Consider the following 27122-nt stretch of genomic DNA (forward strand, 5'->3'; position numbering starts at 1 on the left):
TCCCTGCAAAGGCAAGTGCAGACTCAGGAAGTACAGAAGTACATCACCACTGAGTGTGCAGCCCAGAAGACTGTGAGTCTAGGTCAGGTCTGGCAGGGCCCTATGGACCGGAGGGATGGAGCTATCCACAGATAAGTATCAATGTTTTAAACACATAAGGCCTTGTGGAAAAATACACCCTTCAATTCAGACATGGCAGTTGGGCCCAGGGCCCAATGGCTGTCATATAATCAGGTTGCACCCATCCACTTAATAACCAAAGTCTGTGGGACTTAATGACTTGAGTTCTTCCCTGGTTCTAGCACTTCCCAGCCTTTCAAAAGCCTTCATGAATGTGGTCTCACGACTGAAAGGGTTGGAAACTTGTCTGCTCCCAGGAGACGGTTTACTCCTTATATGCATAATCTACTCAACAAAGCCTATAAACAAAGCTGTATTCACCAGTGGAACTCTAGCTCTGGCACAAAGGAGTGTCTCTTGACCTCTTGACCAAAGCATATTTTCTGAGGATGGCTCCTGCTGAACTCCTTGTGCATCTCAATGCTGTCTAGCTCTCAGTTTAGAAGTGTGTTGGAAACAGAATCAACAGCTCGACCCACTCTCAATTATGGGAGTAATTTCAAACAATTCAATGCATCTACAGGTAACTCCAATTCCCCTAGTCAACCCTCTTAGATCTGAGAACCTAGTGCGGCCACCCTAGGCTTGCTTGCTTTCTTCCTTTCCTTCTGTCTTTCCTTCCTTCCTTTTCTTTCCTTTTTTCTTTTTCCCAATAGAAGCCTAACTCTCTTAAAACATTTATAGCCATGTGAAGAAGCATATGACTCCATGTAATAAGTGCCTATTGATCATCAACATCTCTAATTGCCATATGGGTAAAGAGGTAGGGATTGAGAGGTATTACTGGAAGGTGGAGAATGTATGGAGGTACCCAGGCATGAAAGGGAGGAACAAAAACATCATCACATGTCTCTCCATGTCATCCTCATAGCCTAGAGAATCTCTGGGGAGCAGTCTGAGCAGCCGCTTCCTTCATATTTACCCAAGAAAACACGATTTACTTGAGACAGTACAAGCATCATGGAAACACCCTGGGCTCTGTCTGAATTTGTTTTCTTGTCCATTCAGGCAGAAGAGGTCACAGTGAGGCCCAGCCTTATTCCTCTACACCATGGGCCTACTGCCAAGGAAGTGGAGGGGCTAGTGTTACCTTGTCTAAGCCTTTTTATGTAGGTATCTCTTTCCTATTATCATTGCCCTCCCCCATCTGCACAGGGAAGAAACCTGAGGCTTTCTCCATCACTTACTAGAGGCAAGTATAGGATTCAGGGTGTTTCTAACCCCCAGTCTGGAACACCAAAGAATGTCTGCGTACTAAGCAGAGCAAATGACATTCTTTTATGGCTATTTTACTAATAAATAGTAAATAGCCCATTGTCATGCACTGTGGGCATTGACTAATGATGGCTTTGTCTCTGGGACTACCAAGATGGAGAGGAAGGAGCCCATTGGAAGAGGCTCCTTAGCCACTCGGGTTTCCTAGTCTACAGAACAATGAGCCTGCACTGTCATTGCTGAACAATCCATTCTTGACAACCTGTAACTTTCCAAAGAGTCTAGAGAAGCCACACTCTGTGTACTCGTACGTCTTGTACTCGGACTCCTTTCTGCCTTCAATCTGTCTGACCATGACAACCTTACAACACATTTAATTGGTCCTTTGAAGATGTCTGGGCTTCCACAGTTAACTGGTCCCAACAAAACACCCTTAACTTTGACTGGATCACACCTTGGCAGTGGTTGGCAGCTGGCTAGCTAAGGACTGGGTCCTGACACAGGATGGGGAGGTGTGAGGCTAAGAGCAGAAAGGCAAAGTCAGAAAGGACATGAGGAACTCTCTCTGCAGCCTGGCTTGAAATGAGCCCCATCTCCCCAGCTTCACCCACAAGGAGCCAAAGAACAGCAGACATAGATACAGGACAGAAGGGGAAGGTGTCAATGGGAAAGGAAACCATCACAAGCTCTCTGATCTTAATCCATTTTATTCTACAAAATGCTACTCAGTGGAAAGTAGGAAAGCTAACAAAAACAACAACAAAAACATAAAACAAGAACAAACCCCGAGGGAAAATCGTTTTCATATGTTCTTGCCTCCATAGCAGCAGCTCCTCACAAGCTTCTCTTAGTGCAAATACTGTAGGCTTGTGTCACATACAGTACACGGACAACACAACACACACCACCACGGATGCTTCCAAGCAGAGATACTCCTCAAAATTTTAAAACTATACAAAGATTTTTGAGCATACGGTCCTGCCTGGAGAGTTGACGATCAAGACCCTCCGAGGGTCATTTCACTCTTACTTTAACAATAGGGACCAAAGGTGCCCAGGAAGGAAATTAAAATTCCCCATGGAGCCATAAAACTTGTACAACTCATTTGCCTCCAGGGTCTAATAGCAAATTTCACTCCACATCATTGACTTATCCCAAATACAGACGCATTAAGCTCAAGTTTCTACTATATACCAAAATACGATATATACACCTCCTACTGCAAAAGAAACCCTGATACCTAGTCTTTATACAAAGTTGAATATTTTCTTCCTCAAAATCAAGTAACCACAAAGTAAAATAAATGGAACTTAAAAAAAAATCATACAGAGAAAGTTAAGTTTTGAGAGACAGGGCCAGGGTCTTTCATTGTCTTTTCTTACAATGTAGATTTCCTAGTAGCCGCTGTCCCCACAGGAATGACAATCGATCTTTAAAAACAGAACCTTTTTAATACAGTTCATACAGCACAAGTCCACAAATCACTTTAGAAACAATCAAAATAGAGATCGTTATCCTAAGTTTGAACACGTGGGAGAGAAAGAACCAGAGAAGGGGTGAGAACCAAGGACTCGAATGCTATCTGTTTCTATTCAGGAACAACACAAAGAAATGTAAACATTTAAAATAAATAATAAAATAAATGTCAATTTCTTCTCCCCTTTCCCTTCCCATACCCTCTGTCAAAATCTGACCCAGCTCCTCCTGAACATGTTGTGAGTACTGGATCATTATAGACATCTGGTGAGGCGTGGCCAACACTAGAAGCAAGAGGAGACACAGACTTAACAGTAGGATGATCTTAAAAAGAAAAAGCTGCAGGAAGACACAAGCATATACAGCTGTGGGAATACACACACACACACACACACAGGTGTGCCCACACATGAACACACAAACACACATGTGCACACACAAGCACACATGAACACACACATGTGCACACACAATCACACACATGAACACACACAAATACACACAAGTGCACACACGCCCCTGTCAATAAATAGTGAGATGCTGGCTTGAAGATGAATGCCGAGATAACACAACCCAATGCTGCAAGACCCTTTTACTTATAGTTTAAAAAGAAAGTCATACACAACACATATCCCATTGGTCCACAGATTCTATGAGAACTAAGGTTGCCCCTTCAACCACTTGAGCACAAGCCAGGTAGAAGGAGTCTGGGGAGGGAGCCTGGGATAGGCAGATGCTGCTGAGGATGAGTCTTTGAGGACCACCAGATTAGAGGCATCCCCACCTGGGAGTCTCTGAAGAAAGCCCTCATTACTTAGGGGCCTTCTTAAAGGAGATGAACCCTTAGTCCCGTCTTAAAAGAGGATAAATATAAAAGTGCCTCATAGTGCCTGGCACACAGTAGGTGCTTATTCTTTTCCTCCCCAACGAGGCCACATGAATGTCTGCTCAGGGAAGGAAGTCACTGTGAAAGATAATGGTGACATCTCAAGGAACACTTTTGGTCTCTGGGGAAAATGGGGAGGAAATGAATACAGATGCTTCAGATGTACCTACCACTCTTCCACTGGGCATCGAGTGGAAGCAGATGGGCTTCTCTCTCCCCAAAGCCAGAGAGAGCCCCAGGCTCTGCTTACTGTTGGCTTTGAAATTCTCCCATGACTGGTCATCATGGGCACACACAGCCTATGCAAACGGCAGTCTGAGTGCTCCAAAACCTTCCCCCAGGAAACTAGCTGCTTGGTGTTAGCTCCTGAAACTTCCTAAGCCTCACACAGGCTCTACTCTTTCTAGTGCCATAGCTGTCCCTAGCCAGCCAGAAAAGGACTGCTCCCACGGAAGTCTGGCAGCCACAACAGGGCTATGTTTCCTGCTAGCTGATTAAGGAGTGCCTGCCCAGAGCTAACCCGGAGCTTACAGTCCAGCCCAAGTCCATGACAGCTGATGACACGTGGGGAGCATGTATGTCCATGTCCATGAGCACAAAGCACCCACCTCCCCTCAACCCCACTGCGGCTGGTCCCTGAAATGGAGGCAGGGAAGGACAGCAAGCCAGGCACCTAATTCTGGAGTGCAGGCATGCAAGAGCGTCATGTATGTGACCCAACTTGGACAGTGAGCCAGAAGTGAACTGAGGTTACACCCACAGTTTAGGCAGAAATATTCGGCTTTCCCCCAGGAATCTGTCTTTGGAAAAGCAAAGAAGTCTTGGACAAAGCAAGCAGGTCGGAAGGGAAGATGGCCTCAAAGGCCCCTGGGGCCTGGGGAGCTAGCTGTGCTTTCTGGCACTGATGTCAACACAGGTGAAATATGAACTGAGAGCCAGAGTTGGAGTCTCAGGAGTGTCCAAACAGGGCACCAAGTCACAGGTCTGTGACCCGGGCTGGGGTCCATGCTATGGGCAGAAAGGGGCTTTGGGAGGGAAAGGAACAAGAAGCAGCTTCATTTTAGAAATGCCCGTAGACAGGCATGGGAGAGAGAGGAGCTCCGCCTGGCTCGAGCTGACATTACCCAGGGTATTACCCACTCCGCCAGTGCCAGCTTTGGTGGTCTTCTGCTTCTAGGGCTCCGAGGCTGGCAAACCACTCCCCCGCCCCCAGGCTCTGGGAGGTCAGAATGGCAATTGAAAGCCAAAGCATGTGGGGAAAGAGTTATCAAAGTCATCTCCCTTCTTCTCCCGCCTACCTAGCCAAGCCTGCTCCTTTCAGCTCTGCTAGGCCGTGTATGCTTCCCACATGGCTTCCACGTCCTGTGTGTTCTGCATGCATGTAAGTTTTTATGGGAACATGTGAACTTGGGATGAGGAGGGCACTGGTCTGTGAAGGTGACCCTTCTCTCAAGTCAGATGTCACTACTAAGCCTGACTTGAGTAACAGGGTTTTAGATGGGTGGACAGTGATCTCGAGCAGAATTACTAGGTCAGAGCATTAGCACTAGAAACCGGTTCTGACCAGACTCCACTTCCATGATGTGTCAACAAGCAGTGGGGACAAAGGGAGAGAAAGGCAGGGGACAGGGCTGTGCCCTTGCTGGAGGCTGGGAAACCCATGAGGACACTGGTTATTCTGCAGTGGAAAGGAGCACATACTAGCTTTGACAGGAACAACACAGACACTCAAAGGCCCAGCAAGACTGGCAAAGACCAACAACTCCCCACTAGCCTGCTGGGTCAGGAGGTCACTCCCAAGGGGGCCAGGGGAACACAAAAGGAAAACCACTCAATGCATCAGTAGCAGAGTCCACTGAGAGCAGAGGGGGGCTCCTGCACCTCACTGATAGGAGAGTAGCCAGGGGAGACTAGCTAAGTAGTTGGGGCTGTTGCCACTGCCAAAAAAACTGTCCCTTCCACAGCTCCCCGCATCTCACACTCAATAAAGATCCACGAGCGGTGTCACCATAAGAGTTATGGATGAGCAGCGCCCAGCAGGGCCTTGGAGTGATGTGTGGCTCCTAGCAAGGAGTGCTTCCCAAGTCTAGAGAGAAGGGTCCAGGGGTAGAACGGCGAGGCAGTAATTACAAGAGACGCCCAGCTCAAGACACCAGGTGAAGGGAAGCTCACTACGACAGCCATGTGGCTTTGTTGGCACAGATCCTGGCTTGGCAATTAGACGTCTGGCAAACCCAACCTGTGCCCTGGTTGTCGCTCTCACACCCTGTCTTCTGGCCAAGCCGATCCTCAGAGAGATGTGCATCTCCAAGATTGGGGAGGAAAGTCCTTGGCGCATCCCAGTGATGGTAGTGTCGCCGGCAGAACTGAGGGAGCCCACGGTCTGTGATAACAGTGCACTGGGCGTGTAGGGAGGGAAGGTTCATTAATATTGCACTTTGACTGCCCCTTCGGGACACGTCTGCCCCAGTGGAGGAGTCATCCCCTTCCCCAGCTCCAGAAATAAAAGCGCTTTAATATCTGGACCACCCAGATGAAATGTCATGGCAAATCTCATAAGAACCCAGAGGGAGCAGAAACTGATACTAGGGGAAGGAGGGGAAACCAAAAGGCACTGAGCATGCTTGGTGGGGCAGGAGAGGACACTGTCACTCCAGAGACAACAAATAACAAAGGGACAGGAACTATCCGGGCCAGCTCCGGGGAGTGGGGTTCAGAAGCAGGAGACATGTCTGAGTTCACAAACCACATTCTATGTGGCTTCTCAAGAAAGAGAATTTGCTTGCAAGATGAATGAGGGAGGGGTGTGTCCCAGGGCTTCTAAGAGATCAACCAGTGTCTCCTCACTAAGTCCCATCGGTTGGGTCCCCAAAGCCAGGGGCCCCTTTTGCCCTCATGGCCCCAGAGTGCTAAAAGGTGCTGGTCCCGGGGAAGGGCGTGGCAACGATGAATAAGGACTCCTCCGGAGCTGGCCAGAGGAGCACAGGGTTACAGGGCCAGCAGCGTGGGGGAGTTCAAGGAGTCTGATGACTGGTCCCCACTGCTACTGCTTCTGCGGTGAGCCTTGGAACAGGACTCTGAGGGTGATGCAGGTGACTCCTGCTCCAGGACATTGGGATAGGTGAAGACAAGGTTTGAAGTACCCGGAGTGATGGCAGGTGTAGAGGTCACCACGATGGGGGTGTGCAGAGGCTCTTCCCCGTAGAAACCACCCCCGGCAATGCTGATGGGCTTGATAACAGAGCGCTGGGTCTTGTCCATCCCTGTTGAGGAAGAGGGGCTGTCCTCTTCAGGAGGCTCCTGCTTCACCACTACGGGGCCAACGGCACTGCCTGTACCACGTAAGGACTGCAGCCCGGAGGTGGTGGGTGAGCGGCGTTCCTCAGGGCTGATTTTGCACACAGGGCCGTGGGCCACTAGCATGAACTCCAGCTTCTCCTTCTCCTTCTGCAGCTCTGCGATCTCTTTCTGCAGACCAGATTTCTCCTCCTCCAGCTCCTCTGTCTCCTGCAAGGGGAAAGAAGGGTGAGGGACAGAAGCCTACAGGCTGACCTGTGTGATGGTTCAAGTCCAGGCATGAAAGGGAAAATCTATGGTGTCCTTAGGAGATCTACAAGTGTCTCACACACCTGGCCAGAGGGTTAACTGGGTGTGAGTCACATGGTGGTTCACAGCTCTTTACTTCTGAAGGAGCAGAGTCTGGCTTGTAGGGCAGGTGAGTTAACATCTGGAGCTGCTGTAATTAAGCACTCACTTCATGCCTGCCACTACGTCCCATATTTCAGAGATATTCTCACTCAACCCTCCAGACGTTTCCGAAAGCAGATGTTATCATCCACCCATTTTGAAGAGGAAGAAACCAAGGTTCAGAGAAGTTTGGTCGTTTTCTCGAAGTTATAGAGCTAGCAGAGAGCAACCCAGACTTGAATCCCAGGACACCTGACTCCAGAATTTACGAGCTACTACATGCGACCCTCCTGGTGCCAGTACTAACTTTGGGGCTCCCAGCAGGCTTGCCTGGGATACTCACAGAGAAAGGAAAACTCTGTTCAACTCTTCTTTACCAGCTCAGCCCACCAGTGCACACAGAACCTGAGCTAGAAGCTGTATGAGAGCGGACCCTCATGACAATCCTCTACCCCCGGCACAGGAACAGACAGTGCCTGGCTTGTAATAAACACCTAGCCAGTTCCTGCTGGGTGTCCCCTCTCTTACTTTAGTTTCTGAAGCTCCCTAAACCAGAGACCCCAAGGAACACATTTAGTTCCACTATGTGCCCAATAGAGAGGTGACTGATGGTGAGAACCGTGGGGCTGCCAAGGTCGGTGCCTGCAGATTGGAATGGTGGGAGGGGCTGGGGGGAGGGTCACCAGCCCTCCTTCCCACGTTTTCTCTAACACAGATTCCCATTCACAAAGGCAGAGATACAGACAAGAGCGTCATTAAGCACACTCCGGTGTATTCCGGAGTGAAAGAAAAAAAAGTTTCCATCTGTCTCAAGAGGTTTCCTGTGGAGGATGTGGCTCAGGGGCCTGGGTAGCTTGGTCAGGACGTGGGGGAGGGTGGAGAGGTAGGGTGTGAGACTTCTGGGAAGAGGGGAGGACGGTAGGGAGGACTTAGGGGAGTAGCTGTTCTGGGCTGGTGGTGAGGAATGACTTCAGGGAGTTAGGTAAGGCCCAGCTCCTTGAAGTATGAGAGATTGCTTAGCTGTGGGGGACCCTGCTGAGGAGCCTCCCACGATCACTCCCTGATCTGCCTGTCTGGGAGGAAGAACTTCTAACCCCAACCCCTATCCCTACTCTGACAGTGACCACAGGAGTCATGGGATTCACCAAGTACATATCCTACTGACTGTGCCCAGAAGTTGGGACTGGGGCATGAAGGAAACAGTTTAAAGCAGATAAATGTACGTGGAAGGGTTAAACACATCTCAGTCTCTCTACTAGCCAGATGACAATGTCCCAGCTTGGCTCCGCTCTTTGGAAGGATTCTGTCCCAGGTGTCAGCACCCGCTTGGGTCTTCCTCCAGCCAGACACAGAAGGCTGTTACGTGACATTGGTCAGGTATAGCTTAGAAGGAGATGCAGGAGCATGGGCCCCTGGCTCTGGGCAATTAGGGAGCATGGGAGAATGACTCACAAGAACAGAATGAAGCTCTCTGCTCACTATAAAGATGGGACACTTTCCTGCCAATGAAGGGTCGGCAAAAGCTCCAAGAAAATGTAACTCAACTAATAGGTGAGACATCTACATGAGAATGCTTGTTCCCACCACACTCAAACCAGGGTTCTTCAGCCAGGCTGAGACACCTTGGGCACGGGGGCAGCTGGAACCCTGAGAAGGCTCTTGCCCCATCTCACCAGAACGGTCAACTCTTATCCAGAGGCACCAGTGGGTCTGAGAACAAAGTACACTCAGGTCCTGAAGTGGGAAAATGTACTGACCCGGAAAGGTGGTCCTCTCCTCTCCAAGCCCATACTAATGGCAAAGACCAACTCTCATTCATTCATTTATCCTTTCTCTCCCACCACCACCCCCTCATTAGCATAATGTAAACCCATGTCCTTAAAAGAAAAGAAGGTTCTATCTCTCCTGACTCATCACAAGTACACCATGTGTAAGGACAGGACTTGGAGGGTAGGAGCCCTCCAGCCCTCAGCCCACCCAGAGTGCTCCCACCCAGAGTGCTCCCACACATAGCTCCTCACCGCCTGCAGCTTCTCTGTCAGCTCACGGCGACGGTTCCGACACTTGGCTGCAGCCAGTTTGTTTCTCTCCCTCCGGATTCGCCGCTTCTCCTCCTCTTCAGGAGACAGCTGTAGAGACCAAGGTCAAGAGTCATGGTCAGAACAGTACGTATAGATCATGGTGTTTTTAAAAAGCTGTACTTCGAGGAACGCAACCTGCTCCTTTAGAACTGGGGAGGGGAGGAAAGAGGAGTGTAGCCGGGTTCAGAGGTCCCAGGGCATGAAGCCACTCCTGCCCGGCTGCCTGGAGAGCTTGTCACCGGATCTGCCATGGAAGGTGTATGTGTAAAGGGTTAGCAGGTCAAGAGTGGACGGGGGATGCAGGGCAGGATTTGTCTGTCAGCTCTGATTCAGAGCCTTGGACAGGGAAGTTTCCTCCAAAGCAGGCTAACTGCCTTCTTCCTCCTCACCGAGCTGTTCTGCAATCCCCATCGCCCACCTCTGATTATGCAGCGTCCCCACACAGGTAAGATGCACCCTTGGAGGAGGCGTGTTCTGATGTCCTCCTGAGCAGGAGGGCCGGGGTCCCACTCTAGCCCCACCTCCCTCTGCCAACCCTGAGGACTCACTGCCAGTGGTGCGAGGCTGGGCAAGTGACAAAAGCAGCCTAGGCATTAAGGTTTCACTACCTTCAAGGGACTCATAGAAGCTCAAGCCATCCCATAGGAGGAAGTTATCTAACTATAGACCACACCATGAGGAACAAGCCAGTTCTGCCAGCTGGGCTGAGATTGGGACCAGGAGAATGCTCCCTGCCCCCCTGGGTGGCTGTGACGTCATGACTGGCAAAGGATAACATGAAAGAGGCCAAGGCAATTTTATCTACATGGGGATGACCCCACAGGAGATCACAAGACTAGCACCTGATCACTTATTGTCCCCAAACCTGTCTTGGTCCAAGGCTTACAAAATTAGTGACCAAGGAAACCTGTGGCCCTGTGGTAGTCTTGGGTTGAGGTCTCTTCAGAAACCCTCTCCCCCACAACTCTCTCTTCCACCACAACCTTTACTGCTAAAGGAGAATAAAATAAAATAAAAACCACTATGCTTGATCCATAGCAGGTCTTCCTCCCTCCTCTGTAACTTTTAGCTTTAGATGTCTCTCCCTGTCTGGGGAGGTGTGGGGCAACTGTGGGTACTGTCGACATAGGAAATGTTCTAGAGTGGTGAGATCAACGTGGTTACAGCCTCAGTGTTGTTAACATCACCAGGGACCCACCCACAAGCCACACACGCCCTCTCCTCCCTTCTCCTCAGACCCCGCCCTGGGCTCAGGGGAGCCTCCTGGGCAGGCTCTGGAGGAGGTTGTGAGGCACCAAGCTGACTCTTGGGACAAGCCTTAGGGCAGAAACAGGGGTGGGGAGTGGGTGTGGGGTGAGGATGGGAGTGGGAACAAGCCACAGACAAGACCCGAGGGCCAGGAACCCAAGAGTCAGGCTCTAGAATGTGGCTGCCATGAAAGACATCACAATGTGGTTAGTGGTCCTCTGGCCGAGTCTCCCCCTCCCTGCCACAAAAGGAAGGATGTCTCCAGACAGCTGGTCTTGAAGCACATCTAGGTAATGTGGTGGTATAAACATCCAACTGAAGGTCAAGGTGGTGGATCCCAGTCTCTGCTAACCTAGTGTGACCCTGGGCCCTTCTCTCTAGGTCTGGGCTTCTTCATCTATTGGTTCAGAGGACATTTTCGGAGACACGGCCCTCAACGCCCCTTCCAGGTGTAAACTTCTGAATGCAGTGTGAGGCAGACCCAGCAGAGGAAGAATGTCCTGCCAGCCCACAGGAGCCTGGCTGTCACTCAGTCTGGCCTGTCAGTGGTTATGATGGTTCCATCCAATGGTCATGGCTTTGGCTCAGGAAGCACAATCACAAAGAACAGAGCTGTCACAGTTACAGCCCCTGAAACTGGGACTAGGGGAAGCCCCCAGAAGGGGCTGTAGATTCCCACACCCATGTAACCGTGGTGCCTACCCACAGCTCCCGGGGCCTTCGTTGGGGCTCCAATGTCAGCATGGACTGGCCATGCATGAGGTCCTACTTTGTCTTCAGGAGAGAAGGTTGCTGAGGAGGAAGCTCCCAGCCTCTTGGAGTGGAGAGGTAAGCCCTGTAAGTCTAGGCATCTTTGGGTCTGCTGGCCCTCGGCCCCTCACTATGCGCAGGGAGCCATGTTTGCTGGTACTAGGATAGAGAGGCCCTGGGGCCCTGGAGTGGAAACAGACAGGAGCTGGGGCGAAGGCTTCCACAGTTAACAGAAGCATTCACCGGATTCACATTTGCAAAGGAGGATACTGCTAAAGGATTCCCGTCTCTGGGCTCCCTATGGCATGGCCTGAGTGAGATGGTCTGGGTCTCGGATGCACTGTCTGTGGTAGGGATGGAGAGATCTTGAGGGCCTATATTCTTCCTTTCAACTCAGTTCTCTCTCAAAGCTGAACTTAAGGAGAAAAAACAAGAGAACCCTCGTGTGTGACCTCTATCCCCGCCCCCTCTCCCCATAGCTGAATAGACTCCTCAGGCCCCCTGGGTCACTATATTTCTGAAGTGTACATTCCAGGAGCCGTAAGAGGGCTGCAGCTTTGACCTCAAGGCCCGAGACACTGAGAGAGAATGCAAAGTCACATGGGTTCTCACAGCTCTGTCCTATGGCATTCACCCAGTGGCTCCCCACTGAGGCCCATGACCCAGTACTATCACTGTAGGAAGCCATGACAGTTCCCATTCACGGATATTTCACACCTACAAGGTGCTCCCCCCATTCAAGATCTCGCTCAAGCACCGACAGAACATTCCATGTTCAGGAGTCCCTCCTTCCCCAGCTTCCGCCGTAGCTCCTCGCCACTAGCTAGGGGCATACCTGCTCGTCTCTCCTTCTGCGGCCCACAGTGGTACCAATGCTCTTGATCACTCCAGGTCTGGGGAGAGCCATGTGCCCAGGGACTGAAGCCAGGCCTGGCAGGGGACTGTAGGGATGTGAGCGTGGATAAGGATTGGACATGGAAGTGATGACTGTGGGTTGTACCATCCACTGCAGGTCCTGGCTGGTGGTGATGGCGTTGATTGTGGGGATGAAGGCGCTGCCCGAGCCAGGCATATCTACCCGGAACTTCTGAAACAAGGAGAGAGACATGATACATCCCACATAGCCAAACATCAGACAGGTCTCATCCATCCCTGAGCTATGTGTCAGATCTGTTCCCTGCCTGGAGTACTGAAGACTCGATTCTTAGGGACTCTGGGAGGATGCAGCCATATCTCAAGTAGCTTAGAAGCTGGGCCACTCTTGTTTACCCTGCAGCCCTCCAGGGTACATATCTGCAGGGTGTTTCAACGTGGCCTCCTGGGCCTCTGAGTCATCTACCAATTATTCCCCAGAGTACCAGCTCAGGACACGTTTCTTGGAGATTTGCACACCAGTAGATCAAGAGAGATTGCCACTATCAGTAGATGGGACTGCTGTGAGTCTGACTTTGCAACCAGACTTCCTATTGCTGTCCTTGACCCTGCCCCTTTCTCTTCACTGACCTCTTGCCTGGGGCAGACATGCTGTGTCTAACTCTACATGGGCACATCTATCTTCCTGGGCTCATGGATGTGTCCAACAGAACACTTTGGTGCTGGCAGCTCAGAGGCTTCCCTTTGTCTCTTAATTCACATCAGGACCATTTTGCAGAGCTCTGTGAGCTATGTGATGCCTTCTATTGAAAACCCAACAAGACAGAGCATCAAAGCACAACAGATCAGGCCTCAACTACTGTTTCTGGAGCTGTTAGGTCAGAGCTGGGCCCTTAGGCTCCGTGTCCGTCCCCAGTTGGCCATTTAAACAGTAATGGAGGAAAGCAGAGAGGGAGATTTAGTCTCCATGACCATATTAAGGAAAGGAATAAAGAGGACTGGCGACGAAAGGTTGATGTTTAAATAGAGGGCAAAGGGATGCACAGCTAAGTAGCCCCAGCCAGGACATGGTCAGTCAACCCTGCAAGTGCTCTGACAGGTTGCCTGGAAAGTGAGAAAGGCAAAAGGGGAGCCCTCCCAAACCCAGCAGTTCTGGAGAAGGTGCTCTATGGTCCTCAGATGATCTGTGTTCACAAGCATGTCTTGCAGCTTTGCCCCCTAATCTCATGGGTAAGACGGGAGTCATAATAGCTGGTACTTCTAGAATGACAGCCACCATGTTAACGTCTTGCCTAAATCCCCCGATTAATTCTCCCTCCGAGGTAAGCACCACGTCACCTTCATCTTAAGGGCTGCAACAGTCGGAGAGAGATAAGCCACTTACCCAAGGCCTTACTGCTGCCAAGCAGAAAGATCAGAGTTCAAGCACAGTTCAGCATGAGCAAGACAGGAGCCTCTCCACATGGCGCAACAAAGATTTCTCTAGCAGTCTTTCTTCCTCAACACCCAGCTCCAAGTCCTAGAGCCCACCCTGTGCTAAGGACCCCTTCAGGCCTTGCCTCTCACCAAAGAGGGCCATAGATTGCTTCCACCCAAAAGCAAGTCCTGCTATCATTAGCCCCGGAACTTAGAGTAGCCTCTGCCGGTCTAGTCAGAGCAGCCAAAGTTAGAATAGGAAGTGATCGCTTTTTCAGTAATTATCCCTGCTGATAGCATCATAGGTACATACACACACACACACACACACACACACACACACACACACACACTGTACCTGACAGCCAACAGACCCATCCTCACATATCCTGCCACCACCTGACAACTCCAGTCTGCAAGGAAGAACATGACCCTCACTTCCCAGATCGCTCCGGTGTAGAAAAGCTGCCTGCCCGGTGCAGTGGATTCTGGGATTTTATCAGGGAGTCTGTGGCCAGTCTAGCCAGTTCACTTCTACCACTGAAGGCTAAGGTAAGTAGGGCTGGTTTTGTTTTGGAACCAAGAGTTGACTGACAAGAAACAGCTATACCGGACTCGGTAGTTCGGGATAATAAATCCTGGCTATTCAAGAAGGATGAAGCAGAATAGTAATAATAATAATAATAATAATAATAATAATAATAATAATAATAATAATAATAATAATAATCCAAGGCCTTTCTTAGCTGCAAAATGAGTTCAAGGCCAGCCTAGACAACTCTGTGAGATCCCGTCTCAAAGCATAAAATGGACTAGATCACTCACTTAGCATGCACCGAGGCCTTGGTTCAGCCTTTCGTACTGAGGGAGGGAGAGAGGGAAGGGAGCACGTTTTGTGTGAACCAAGTGTGTGTTTCTCTGGGGTTAGTAGAGGGGACATGAGGGCTGTGCCCTGCCCTGAGCACATCACTGAGGACTCAGTTCTGGGGCAAAAGAGAGCGTATTGATCCTGAACTTCCTGCGTTGTTTCAGGGACTAAAGCCACAGCTACTGTAATCACAGGCTGCGAAGCACGTGGTTCTCAACCTGGCTACGAATGTTCTGAGGAGCTTGTAAAACTCACCAACATCGGAGCATCATCATTAGAGTCTAAAATAATTGTTCGGGGTGGAGTTCTATTACAGGTGCTTTTTCAGACTCCACGGAGATTCTATTATAACATGCAACCGGGGCAGGAAAACATTGCCCCAAACAAACGGAAGGCACCACAAATCGTCACCATCACCACCACCGCTGCCATCAGCAACATCACGTCACCCCATAATGTAGGTCTGTGTGCACTGCACAGGCTCGCTCTTGGGAGAGCTGCCAGCTTCCTACTTTTGGGAGCACCCAACTTTGTATTCTATTGTTCTCACCCCAAGATGGGTCCTCAGATAGAAGGGGCACCCAGGACAATGGCCTATGTGACCATCTCCGCCTTGAGGGCAGTTGCCAGCTCTCCTTTCAGAAAAGCTTCTAAGAAAGATGCTCATTCCAAAGAACAGCAGTGTGCCAGTTTTAGGCTTGGGGCAGGAAGCAGAAAACCCAAAGGGAGTTGGAAGACTAAGATTCCTCAGAGATGGGCAGGTGCCGCCCAGCTCCTCTCTGGCACCGAGCACATACATGGTTTCCTGGTAGACTCCAGCCAGATTCCTTACAGCGATGGCTCGGTCTAGACAAAACAAAGCGGCAATAAAAACAAGGCAGGAGGTAATGACCGCCTCAGAATCCATGTACACCTTGTTTCAGACGGAGGGTAAGCCATCTGGATAACACACCGGCGGGCTCCAAACTGCAAGAAAAACAATGTCCTGTCCCCAGAGGGGACTAAGCCCTGATAAAGAAGGCTTTTGTCTCCCAAGGAGCCTCTTGGAGAGACACACAAACGTTTCAATTAGATCTGGCAGATGGGTCTTGCCTCAACTCCAAATATGTTATCCAGAGAGTGACACTGGGATATGAGACAGGAGATAAGGCTAAGTAAGAGTCTGTGGTCTCAAAAGTGAGCCTGACACCCTCCTCTGCCAACAGGCCAGGAGTGACCCAAATGTCCTATAAAGGGGGCTCGGAGTCATGATTTCCATGAAGGAGTTCACAGGGAAAAGAAAAGAAACCAAGGTTTTCCAGACACAGGGCAATGTGGGGTGTGGGGAGTGGGGTGTGGGGTGTTGTGAGTGGGGTGTGGGGAGTGTGGAGTGGGGTGGGGTGTGGAGTGGGGTGTGGTGAGTGGGGTGTAGGGAGTGTGGAGTGGGGTGGGGGTGATGCAACATGTGACCAGGGACCCACTTCTCTTGGGGTACAAGCCCCTGGAAAGCTTTTTCTTTGGGGACAGAACTGAAATGTTGGGTGGCTATATAGCATTCCAGCCTGGCAGAGCTTCTAAGTACTTAAAAAAAATTGTGTCTCCCTGTCAACTTTTGGGTAAATGTCTATTAAAGGACAAAGGGTCCCCGTAGGTCTCCCAGAGCTGAATCTGGCGAATCCCACTCTAAGGAGCCAGACGGCAGATAGTCTTAAGTTTTCTGGGCCTAATCCATCTGTGCTGCAACTCTACCCCAACACTACAGCAAGGGGCAACAGTAGGGAACAGGAGACCAAGATGGCATCCCTGGGCTCATCAAACTTCACTCACAAATACAGTTCAGTCTCCTAGGCTCAAGTTGGAGGGAAGCAAAAGAGAGGAATGAAGCAAAAACAAACCAAGCAAACAAAAAGAGAGACACCCTTCTCATCCAGGAAGCTAAGGGTGGAAGTCGCTCACCAACTTGAACCTCCAGACCCCGAGCAAAAGTCCAAATCCTTATAAGCTTTGTCTTGGGTCTTTGGGGATTGGGAACTTCAGTGTTATCCAGTAGTATTTTGTGCCTGAGGTACAATGGGCTGCTCACTCAGTGAGTGTAGTGTCAATCAGACATCAACTCAGCAGGCCAGAGAAGTCTCACAGCCCAGAAGCTGCTGACTTCAGAAAGAGTCGAGCCTGGTAGTCTTGCTGAAGAGTCTCAGAACAAGAGTGTAGACCACCATCCCCTTAGGCTTAGATGGAGGCTCTCCCAGAGTCCTGAGCTAGGCAGGCAGAACTTAAGTAAAAGTCACGTTTGGTATTCTTGGGCTGTCCTCTTGGCCAGGTCTCTCTTGGATCCCAATTATACAAGACGTGAACCCGTGGACCTTGAAATCTATTCCACTAGGCAGGCAGGAACGCAGGCGGAAGACCATCTAGAAAGGACCTGGCCTATCTCCTTTCTTTAGCCTCAACTAGGGAAATCCAACACCCCAACTGACTAGCTGGGGAGAGAGAGAGGGTAAGAGACATGTTCTCTTCACACTTCTTCGGCCCAACGCCAACATCAGGCAAGTGTGTGATCACTGAGCCCAGGCCAACATCAGGCAAGTGTGTGATCACTGAGCCCAGGTGCCTTCCGAGCCTCTAGTATAGCATTACATTTGCCATCACCTTGACCTCTGACCTTTCTCCTCTAAGGAAATACCTTTTGTGTCACAATGGAAATTGCTGCTAATAACTCACAATTTCCAAACTTTTACACTATACAAATGTATCACAGGATAACTATCCCTTTCCAGTCTTTTCTCTGTCCCAGCTTCATTTAAAAGAACCAGGCTAGCCTGTGTTCCTTCACTGCCAGGATGAAGAAAAGAAAGAAAAAGAAAGAACGGAGGGGCAGAGCTCCTGTGCTCTTCCTGGCAAGAGCCCCAACTCTTCTCTCACCATCTGAGCTCGGTAGTCAGTCAGACCAGGGTTCCCACCCCCTTTCCCATGTCTTTCTTGACTCTTGTCGGGGTCCCAATCACCTAAGACCTGTGGAGCCAGCACAGGAGGGCAGGTGGCCTGTCACCTCTTGAAGAGCCGCTGGAAGGGAAGCCTGGCAGCATCAGCCACTTGACAAGGCTGATTCAGCTCCTTCACCAGCTCCGTTTGCTCAGGAGGGTCAAGTTACCAATCGGGCTTTGGGACAGATACACTGACCTCAATCGGAGCAACTGACATTATTTTGACACGCTGGGGTCATAATTCACTGCATACAATAGAGGCCAGACATGTCCACCTAGTGATGAGGCTAATTTTCCCCTTTCAACACATAAATCAGAATCTTTGTTTCTGTGTAACAGAGGGAAAAAATGCCCAAGGCATCAACGCAAAGATGCTGTCAGCGAGGGACCACTTTATGGGCTTGGAATGGGAGGACATCTTTCCAAATAGACTCTGGAGACTGAAACTAACAGTCTACACTGGACCCCAGGTCTGTTTACTCGGACTTTGTGTGTCAGACCTAATCCCAAAGACCTTTTTGGTAATTTCTAGATATCAAATTCACCACTCAAGGAAAGATCTGTTAGCAGGGAGAATTTTTTAAATGCTCTGAAAACAATAAAAACACAAACTAGAACAAAAACCCAGTATTGCAAAGCCTTTGAGTGTAGCAACCTCAGTATTCAACTAAGCAACCAGCAAGGGAGGAGGAGACAACGATGGTGACCATGACGGTGTGTGTGATTTAGGCTTACAGGCATTGGTATGCTTGTAGTAAGAAAAACCAACTGAACAAACAAACCCTCCTCAAGCCCTCGAATTTTATATTTAGCGTGAATAATAGGACGGGCAGAAATGCAAAGATGGAAATGCACTCACGGTTTTGGAAAGGAAAATTCAACTGCCCTCAGACAGTTTGTGACTGCTATTTCACCCTGTGGTGGTGAGAAACTGGAGGGCACCTCCACCACTAGAAACCCATGGAACAGACAGATTCCTGGGATAACACAGAGCCATTCTAATCTATGTCTGTAAGATCAAGGAAAAACAAAAAGAGAAAGCACCAGACCCCTAATTTGCACCTCCCCCTTTCCCAACATTCCCCACTCAAGCACATAAGGAAAACAATCCTTGGGTATTTGAAAACACCATGTGGGGGGCACCCTGTGACCAAGAGAAAAGCACCCTTTTATTCCAACTAGGCTTTATTTTAAAAAATAGATTTTTTTCTTAAAATGAAACTCACTTTTAATTCAAGACATTTGTAGTTGGTTATTGTTATATATGTGACATTTGTTTGCTTTAAATAAGAAGAAAAATTCTAAGAATTTGGAAAAGTAACCAAGTTTAACACTCTTGAGACTGGAAAAATACATTCTCAGGATAGTTCTTCCAAAAATGTCCTGAAGGGGGCACTAGAGGGGTATGGTTGAGGCTGGCTTGGGAAATCACAGTCATTTCTGGTAAAAGTTGTTTGATGAGAGGAATGTCCCAGCCTGGTACAGTTGGCAAAAGTTCACTCTGGGGAATTTTGTGTGTGTGTGTGTGTGTGTGTGTGTGTGTGTGTGTGTGTGTGTGTGTGTGTGTGTGTGTGTGTGTGTGCGCGCGCGCACATGCGCGCGCGCGCGCGCGTGCCTGTTGTAAGAATGTGGCAGGGGGAAAAATTGGTCTGATGTTCCCTGTTCCAGAAGGAAATGTCCTTGCCTTACTCTCACAAGTCATCAGAACAGACAGCCACCTTGGAAAAGTTCCGTATCTTGTCTTGTTTTGTTTTTCATTTGAAGGGGGCCTGGCTGAAGAAAACAAGTTATGAAATGACCTATGTTTGTGTAACTGGCTGGATTGCGTAATGCCAGGGCCCTGAAACCGTAACAGGCAAGGAGCAAGGCGCAGCACATATCTGGAGGTGTTGCCCCAAGAAGAAAATTACAACAACAAAGCAAACTCCAGGAGGAGGAGGCACATCCAACTATCTCCAAGAAAATTAAACTGCCAGTGATTAACCTTTGAGATTGAGATTATAGCTACAACAGGAAATATTTTTCGCGTTCCGAGTCCCTGCCCATGCACACAAGCAAAGGTCTAGTCTAACAAAGAGCTGTCTGCCTCCCACCCCATAGGTCAGTGGGACTCAGTACTAAGACCTTATGCAGCTAGACAGAGAGGGAAGTGCCCAGCAGCCGATTTATGCTGGATATAGGACCCCACAAACAAGGAGAACGGGGGAAAATAGTACCCCTTGCTCAAGGGAAAACCAGGAACATCTCACGATTGGTCTACTATGCTGCCATAAAGGAGGAGGGCCCAGCCACTAACAACTAGAAAAGCTTCTCCACGAATAAGGCTGGGAGCAGAGCTGATTACAGACTTTATCTGCCGTGTAATAAAGTTACACTGAGCCCAGATCAGGGTGGGTCGTAGCACACTTGGGAAGTAAAAGTAGAGGCCTATCCTTGGGACCACAGAACAGTTTTGTAGAAAGCCAGAGCAGTGAGGGGAAGTCCTCCCTCTTCCTCGTCCCCCACCCACCCACCCACCACAAGGGCAAGGAGTGGAGAGGCCAGGCTGAGAGCTGGCTTAAGTGGCATCACCGGCAGTCCCCCTGGTTTGAAAGACTTCTTGCTCAGGCTGCTGAGAAGAATGGGCAGCCGGACCTAAGAGTCCCATGCATTGGTTGTTGCTAATTGCAAAACCCTCATGTGTTACAGCATGCTAGGAATTAGCCAACAGCTGCTTTTTGCTTGGGTAATGAGGCCCCATTCCACACTGCTGGACACAGCTCTCTTCCTTCATCCGAGCATCAGTTTCCTGTCTGATTTGCTTCCAAAACAGGGAATTGCCTCTGCTCACATCCTGGGCTCAGAGCCCTAGTGACACAGATTATTCAGATGGGGCACTGATGCCCGGTCTGACTTCCCATCCAGGCCCCAGAGTCTGAGCGAAGCCAGGCAGAGGGATTGTACTATGTCATTGTTCACTGTTTTGGTCTCATTGGTGGAAGAAAGATCTTCTTCCCAATCCCCTGCTGATTGGGAAGAAGAGGTACATGGGGTGGGGTAACTGGATTAGAAAGTTGGGGAACAACAGGTATAAATGACTTGAGTGATGTTTGGGTTCAACACAAAACACTAACTGTACTGGGATACAAGTAAAACCAACTACTTCTCAGATATGATTTGGGTGTTCAGTAAGAGGAGTCCATTCACTGCACCTTCAGTACTTAGACTAGGCTATCTACAGTGGGTGCTTAGTAGGTATGGTGATTGGGAGGAGCTAGAGATAACACACAGAAAAGCCCTTTGGAAGGATATAGGACATTACTTGAGAAATGCCCCTCTCATCCAATTACAAAAAAAAAAAAAAACCCTATTTTTATTATAATTCCCAGATCAGTCTACCCCTCCCTGGAAGACCCCTGACCTCCTCTCTGGTTGACTTCTAAAGGTCAAAGTCAAGGCCACAGCTATTGGCTATGGAGTAACTCATGCTGCGACCAGGTTGGCTAGGAACTCCCAGATGCTGGCTGAGGTAGGCTTCAGGTGGCAGGGGACCTTGTGAGTTCATGCAATTCCCTCACAAGTCAGGTACCCCACCACCCCCACCTCCCCGCCAACACCTGTCTGGTACCTACAGAGACATAGGTTACAGGCACAATCAACCAACCCCTCAGTGCAAACCAGTCTGGCTGCTTTAGAAAGAGCTGTTTTTCTACTTCTAAAACCATGTAGGAGCCCAAGTGATCTCTCTCTCTCTCTCTCTCTCTCTCTCTCTCTCTCTCTCTCCTCTCCTCTCCTCTCCTCTCCTCTCCTCTCCTCTCTCTCTCTCTCTTCTCTTTCCTCTCTCTCTTCTTCTCTCTCTTCTCTCCCCCCCCCCTCTCTCTCACACACACACAGACACACACACTTCTGACAGCTTCTTTGCCCCAGGTACCCCCAAGCCCCTCAAGGTTCTGCTCCCCGGGAAATATAGGCTCCTTCCCAACCCTTACCGGAAACTGGAGGGGGGGGGTGTCACAGGAGGTGTCAAGAGCCAATCAAAGCTAGCTTCTTCCTTCCTGACCTTCGCACCTAATTCCCAGAGGCAACCCTCGTCCTCACTCCCAGTCACTTGAAGGAGCCCAGCCTTGTTTCTGAGTCCCCAAGCCTTTTCAGAAAACAGCTAAGACGGAAGAATAACAGAAGAAGAAAGGGTTAAAAAGCCTTTGTAGGGTCCTTGACGGTTGGGAGGGGCTTAGGGGGTGCAAAGATTTTCTTTCCCGTCCACTACCTAGAAAGAGGAAGGTGTAAGGGAAAGGAGAGCGACTCGGAAGAAGGCAACAGGCTTCCCGGAGGGAACCTGCAATTTCAGGAGCTTTTCTGGAAAATTAAGTAAGAAAAGGGGGAGTGAGTGTCGTTGTCTCTTCAAGCCCACTCTCCGCTTGCTTAAAAAAAAAAAGTGGAGGGTGGGTGGGGCAGAACAAAACAAAACCCCACAACTTATAGCAGTGACCCCTAAGTATTTTTCTAGCCTAGCCAGGAAAGGGAAAAGACGGAGGTTGGGGGGTGGAGGCAGTGGGAGCGAGAAGAGGGTAGGAGTCTGCCCGCGCCGCCAGGTGCACCCGGCCCGCACGTACCTGCTGGCCGCCGCCACCGCTGGAGTAGGACTCGGCGTGAGCAGGAGAGCCGCTGCTGCCCCGGGACGAGGTGTCAAAGTTCCCGGGATAATCCTGGTACATGATCCGCGGTGGGGGCCGGAGAGGAAACAGGGTGGTTTTCTTCCCCGCCCTCGCCGCGGCCGCGCACAGCCTGCTGCGCGCTCGCTGGTCCACCGGCCCGGCCGCGGACTGGGCTTTTCGCTCCCGGGCTGTCCTCCCAACCCAGGCAGCGGGAGGCAGCGACACTCGGGAACTGACCCCCGGATCGCCGCGCACCGCACTTCGTTTCTGCTCTGCAAGCTCCGCGGAACCGGTTGTCCACCCGGTCCCTCCCTCTAAAAAGTCGGCGCGTCCCTCGGTCCCTCCCCTGCGCGCGCCCTTCCGCCCCCGCGCGCAGCCGGAGCTCTGCCGGGACCCACGGGCTGGAGAAAAATGGGCAACGCAAAAAGACTAGGAGCCCCGCGGGTGTCGCTTGGCAGCTCTGGGGGACTCCTTGCCCGACCTCCCAGGGCGCCAAAAGGGCGAAAAAGAAAAGCTGCCGGTTGGGAGAAACTTCTGTTTCCTCCTTTTAGAAAAGGAGCCCGAGAATAAACTTCCTGTGGCCAACTCGCCGCCTGAGTTTCCCGGCGACTTGGACACTTGACTTAGGAGGACAAGGCGGTGAACGCCGGTCCAGTGGCCCCGATCGCGCCGGTGGGACAGCGCCCGTGGGGTTCCAGGCTGAGCGGTGCTGAGAGGGACGTGGCTCCGCGTCGCAGTGACCTGTACCCGGTGCCTGCTCCGGGACGGGCCAGCCTCGCGCGTCTCGCCTCGCTTCGCCCTCCCCTCTCTCTCCCCCTCTTTCTTGCGCGCTCTCTCCCTCCCTCTCTCTCCCTCTCTCTCTGTCCCTGCAGAGCGCCGCTCGCTGTCTCTCTCCGAGCCCCTGCGCTCTGCCCGAGATGAGTCACTACAATGGCACGAGTTCAACTCCACACTCTTTATTCTCCAGCCCCGCACCATGTGGATCCACTCACGTCAACCCTAGACTCCACCTTGCTGGGAGGAGCGCTCGAGGCGGCGGGGGAGGAGGCCCGGGACAGGGAGGAGGAGGAAGAGGAGCGGGAGGGGAGGAGGCGGGCGCTGCGCTCCCCTCCCGGCCCCGCTCGCGGTCGCGCTGACGCCAGCCGCACACCCCGCGCGAGGAAGGCGGGCGGCGGGGAGGGTGGGAGTGTGCGGCCCGCGCACTGTGGGGGCGCCGAGGCCGCCCGCGTTCCTACCGATCTCCTCCACCCCCCTGGGGCGCAGCGCCCTTGGTCTGTTCCATTGGCGCACGTTGCCAAAGATGGTCATTTGCGTTAGAGGACGCGAGTGCGGGTTTCCTCGCATTTGGGTGACGTGGAGGGAGAGGGATTCCCTCGCCTGCTTCCGAGTGCGCCCTGGCCTCCCTACCTTCCTCCCCACCATCCCCACCTCAAAGGGAAGGGGCGCGGGGCGGGGCCCCGAAAGCGGCCGCGCCGGCCTGGGCTTCGGGTTTTAGAAAAAAAAAAAAAAAATCGCAGTCTGAAGACGAGACGGGCGACTCAGTGCGGCGCCACCGCGAGGCCGAGAGCACGGCGCGCAGAGCCGCTCGCGGGGAGGGCGCGGCCGTGCGCAGTCGTCCGCACCCTTGGCGGCGCCGCCCGGTGCAGCGGGCGTCCTGGACGCACCGGGCACCCGCGCCACCCTGCGGCCCGGTCTTGGCAGGGTGCGGTGCGGCGCCGCCAGGCGGGGCTGGCTTGCCCATTTTTCACTCGGAGCCTGGCTGCCCACTGCTTCCCGTGTGTGTGTGTGTGTGTGTGTGTGTGTGTGTGTGTGTGTGTGTGTGTGTGTGTGTGTGTGTGCGTGCGTGTGTGCTTGGTTTCTTTATTTATTTATTTGGCCTTTCAATTAATTTGCTAGAAGTAGTACTGAAGACGAAATTAGCTAGCGAGACGTTCCGGGAGTCCTCTGTGCTATTAGGGCGCATCTAATAACAGTAACCAAGCCTTAAAAGCAAATCGGGTTGTTTAAAAAACAATCAAAAAAGAACTGGGGGCCGAGAGGTATGCCCCAAGTGGCCTTGAACTGTTTTGGAGCAAGGTTCAGGGCGCGCGTGGCCGGACTTCTGGCTCTTCCCGCCTTGCTGGGTGGGGTGGCACTCAGGGTAAAGAGCGCAGGCCTTGGAGTATGAACGCCTGGCTATGCTATTTACGAGCTGGGAGATCTTGGGCGAGTCGGAGTTTTCCTCCTCTATATAATAAAAGGTTTGGAGCAGGATGACCTTCTAAAGCTTTCGTCTGCTCTGGATAGCCAACCATCCCCAAAGAAGGCACAGCGCGGACAGATAGCTGCTGTACCAGGAGTTGGAGAGCTCGTTCTTTTGAGACAGGGTCTCAGGTAGCACAGGCTATCCTAAAACTCGCTATATATCAAAGATAAGCCTCTACCTCCCGAGTGGCGGGATTTCACGCGTGAAACAACGCTGTGTTTAGCCTTCCTTAAGCAGTGCCTCTGTATCCTTAAGCTTTTAAGGAGCGAATAGGAAGAAGGGTTATTGGAATTTGGCTGAGGACGTTGAAGCGCTATGTATCTTTCATATAACATCTAAGGTCCTCAGTTTCCTTATCTGTGAAGTGGGGGCGTTACTAGGAAAGAAAAATAAGAGCTGGGAACTCGAAGCTTTCCTGGGGCTCTATATAAAGCGCTGGCGTTTCCGGGACGGCTGGCGGCATCTGGCTGCCCCAAGGGCCCCAAGATACGGTAATCCCAAACAATACTCGGGGTCATTGTTTACAGTTATAAAACACATTTTGTCCTGAGCTCCATCCCCAAGGACTTGTGCGTGTGGGGAGCCGAGGTGGCCAGACTCCTCGCATTTCTGCTGCTGCCCGCATAGCAAAATGTGCAGCTCTGCAGGCTCTCGAACGGGGTGTGGGGCAGGCGTACACGCACGCACTAGTCGTGGGTGTCTGGGCCATTACCCCCCCCCCCCATCCCTGCGTCCTGGCCTGCCTGGGTGTTTACGCGCCTCTCTCAGCAGGACTGAGTAAGTGCAGCCCTTTGACGCAAAACGGATCAGCCCTTCCCCAGCAGCAGCAGCAAAACCCAGAAAACTGGAGGTGGGGACGGGGGCAGGGCACAGGAAAAAATCGTGACACTTTCCCACTCGCCTCGCCCTGTACTATGCGGGTCCTCGATCGCCCTAGAGAAATCTTGGAGGGTTGGGGGTGAGCAACTGGGGGTGCGCAGGGGCCTCCCCGAGGAACCGCGTGTCTCAGCAGCATGAACAGACGCACTTTTGGTTTTCCTTCGAGCAGCACGGGCTGTCCGGCCCTCCCCCCAGCCCGTATTCAATAATCGTGAGCTTCTGGGTCTCTCCCACACAGTCCTTCCAGTAACGCGAGGCGGGGGTGGGGGGGTGGAGGGGGAAGGGGAACAGGAGCTTCCTCCAAGGCCTCCGCCATCCCGGGCGCGCCCAGCCACTAGCAGGCGCCGCCGGGAGCGCGCCTTCAGGCCAGTGCAACCTCGCGCCCTCGCCCGCCCCCGCCCGGACCCGCTTCCCCGGTCCTTTCCTTTCTTGTGGCTTCCCGTAAAGCCCAGCAGCCCCCAGACGTCTGCAGAGCATCACGGAATCTGTGCTGATGCAAGTCGCCGGCCTCCCTTTGGTGCGCCCCGGCCCGCCTGAGAGAGCTTTGATCCCTGCCTGGCCCTGCTCGGGAACGTGAGCTGGTTTCCCGAGCCTGACCGGAGAGGAGACCTATGTTACACAGCCTAGGCCACCTTTCAGTCCTGTGGCACCAGAGACAGAGCTGCCCGGGCAACTGGCCTCCCTTGGTTCAGTGGATGCTTGAAGTTTGACCTATCTAAACCCAGTTCAGTGGCGCCTACGTGGGAAGATATCCCCCGGGGCACGCGGTTTAAAAGGGGGCTGGAGCAAGATGCTCAGAACAGGGATTAAGTCCCAGTGTCTTGAATCTTAAGGAAAACAGATGCTGTGGCTTGTAATCCCCACAGCAAACATTTGAGGTGGCTCTTGTTCCCAGGTGTCAGTTCAAGAAAGTAAAGCTAAGTAACTCGTCCTAGGAGGCTGGCCAGTGTTTAATAAACGAGTTTGGAGTACAGCCGCCTCTGACTGATTCTGTACCCCCTCCCCCGCGTTACCTGCCTCCTACTGGAATGTTTTCCAGGCTTTCTAAGCATGGACTTCATTTGTTCATGGCTTTAGCTGTCGCTTGAAAGCGCTCTTTCTTTCTCTTCAGAGTAAATACATGGAGTGAGGGAAGGTTAAGAGCGATGCCAAAGTGGGGCAAAAAAGGTAGTCTGGGCTGTTTCTTCATCGCCCCTCAGGCTGTCTGGATCCTTGCTATCCCATCCAGCCCAGGTTTCCCTCCAGAGCTGTCTTGGAGCTTAGAATGACTGTCCCTCAGAATGGCCTGCCCATCAAAGCATGGAGCATTTCGTGAAGACCTTTCACACAGACGGCTCCACTTGTCCTGCAACATCCCCAGGAGGAGCACCGTCAGATGTGGACCAGACTCGGGATGGCTGAAGCAAAGCCAAAGGATGAAACAGTATGGTCCAGCCTGTGGATGTCTGCAGCTGAAAGCAAAGCTATCTCCCATGACCCTGCCAACCTCCACAGTCTACAGATTCTACTCCTTAGTGATAACCCGACCCTCCCACTCCGCTCAGAGGAATCTGTAGTCATAACGTTAGAGTAAACAACACATTAGATGATGTGTTCTGGTTCCTGAAAGCATTTATATTTGAAACCTGAGTCTTGGCTAGGGTTCCTACTACTGTGATAAAACACTATGACCAAAAGCAATTTGGGGGAAGAAAGGGTTTCTTTTGCTCACAGTTTCACATCACAGGAAGTGAGGGCAGGAACTTGAGACAGGAACCTGGAAGCAGGAGCTGGAGCAGAGG

The 27122-nt window shown here is 51.5% G+C and overlaps 1 protein-coding gene across 1 annotated transcript; it reads right to left on the minus strand.

The window, feature by feature from the left end:
- Positions 1 to 2024: 2024 nt before the first annotated feature.
- On the minus strand, positions 2025 to 23096 carry FOSL2 (FOS like 2, AP-1 transcription factor subunit). Its single transcript, XM_080926748.1, has 4 exons — positions 22176 to 23096; positions 12299 to 12550; positions 9406 to 9513; positions 2025 to 7204 (listed from the first exon to the last, which is right to left on the minus strand). The coding sequence occupies exons 1-4, from the start codon at positions 22275 to 22277 to the stop codon at positions 6686 to 6688; spliced, it is 981 nt and encodes a 326-aa protein (XP_080782874.1). The 5' UTR covers positions 22278 to 23096; the 3' UTR covers positions 2025 to 6685.
- Between the last annotated feature and the right edge of the window lie 4026 nt (positions 23097 to 27122).

Source organism: Micromys minutus, assembly GCF_963924665.1.
Source record: "Micromys minutus genome assembly, chromosome: 1".
Taxonomy (NCBI): domain Eukaryota; kingdom Metazoa; phylum Chordata; class Mammalia; order Rodentia; family Muridae; genus Micromys; species Micromys minutus.

What these genes read in the sequence shown, in the direction of transcription:
- FOSL2 (XM_080926748.1), bottom strand. Translation starts at nt 22,277, where the DNA reads ATGTACCAGGATTATCCCGGGAACTTTGACACCTCGTCCCGGGGCAGC. An exon ending in GCGGTGGCGGCGGCCAGCAG is followed by an intron (nt 12,551 to 22,175) that starts GTACGTGCGGGC and finishes TCCTTGTTTCAG; the next exon opens with AAGTTCCGGGTAGATATGCC. An exon ending in TGACAGAGAAGCTGCAGGCG is followed by an intron (nt 7,205 to 9,405) that starts GTGAGGAGCTAT and finishes TTCCCCTTGCAG; the next exon opens with GAGACAGAGGAGCTGGAGGA.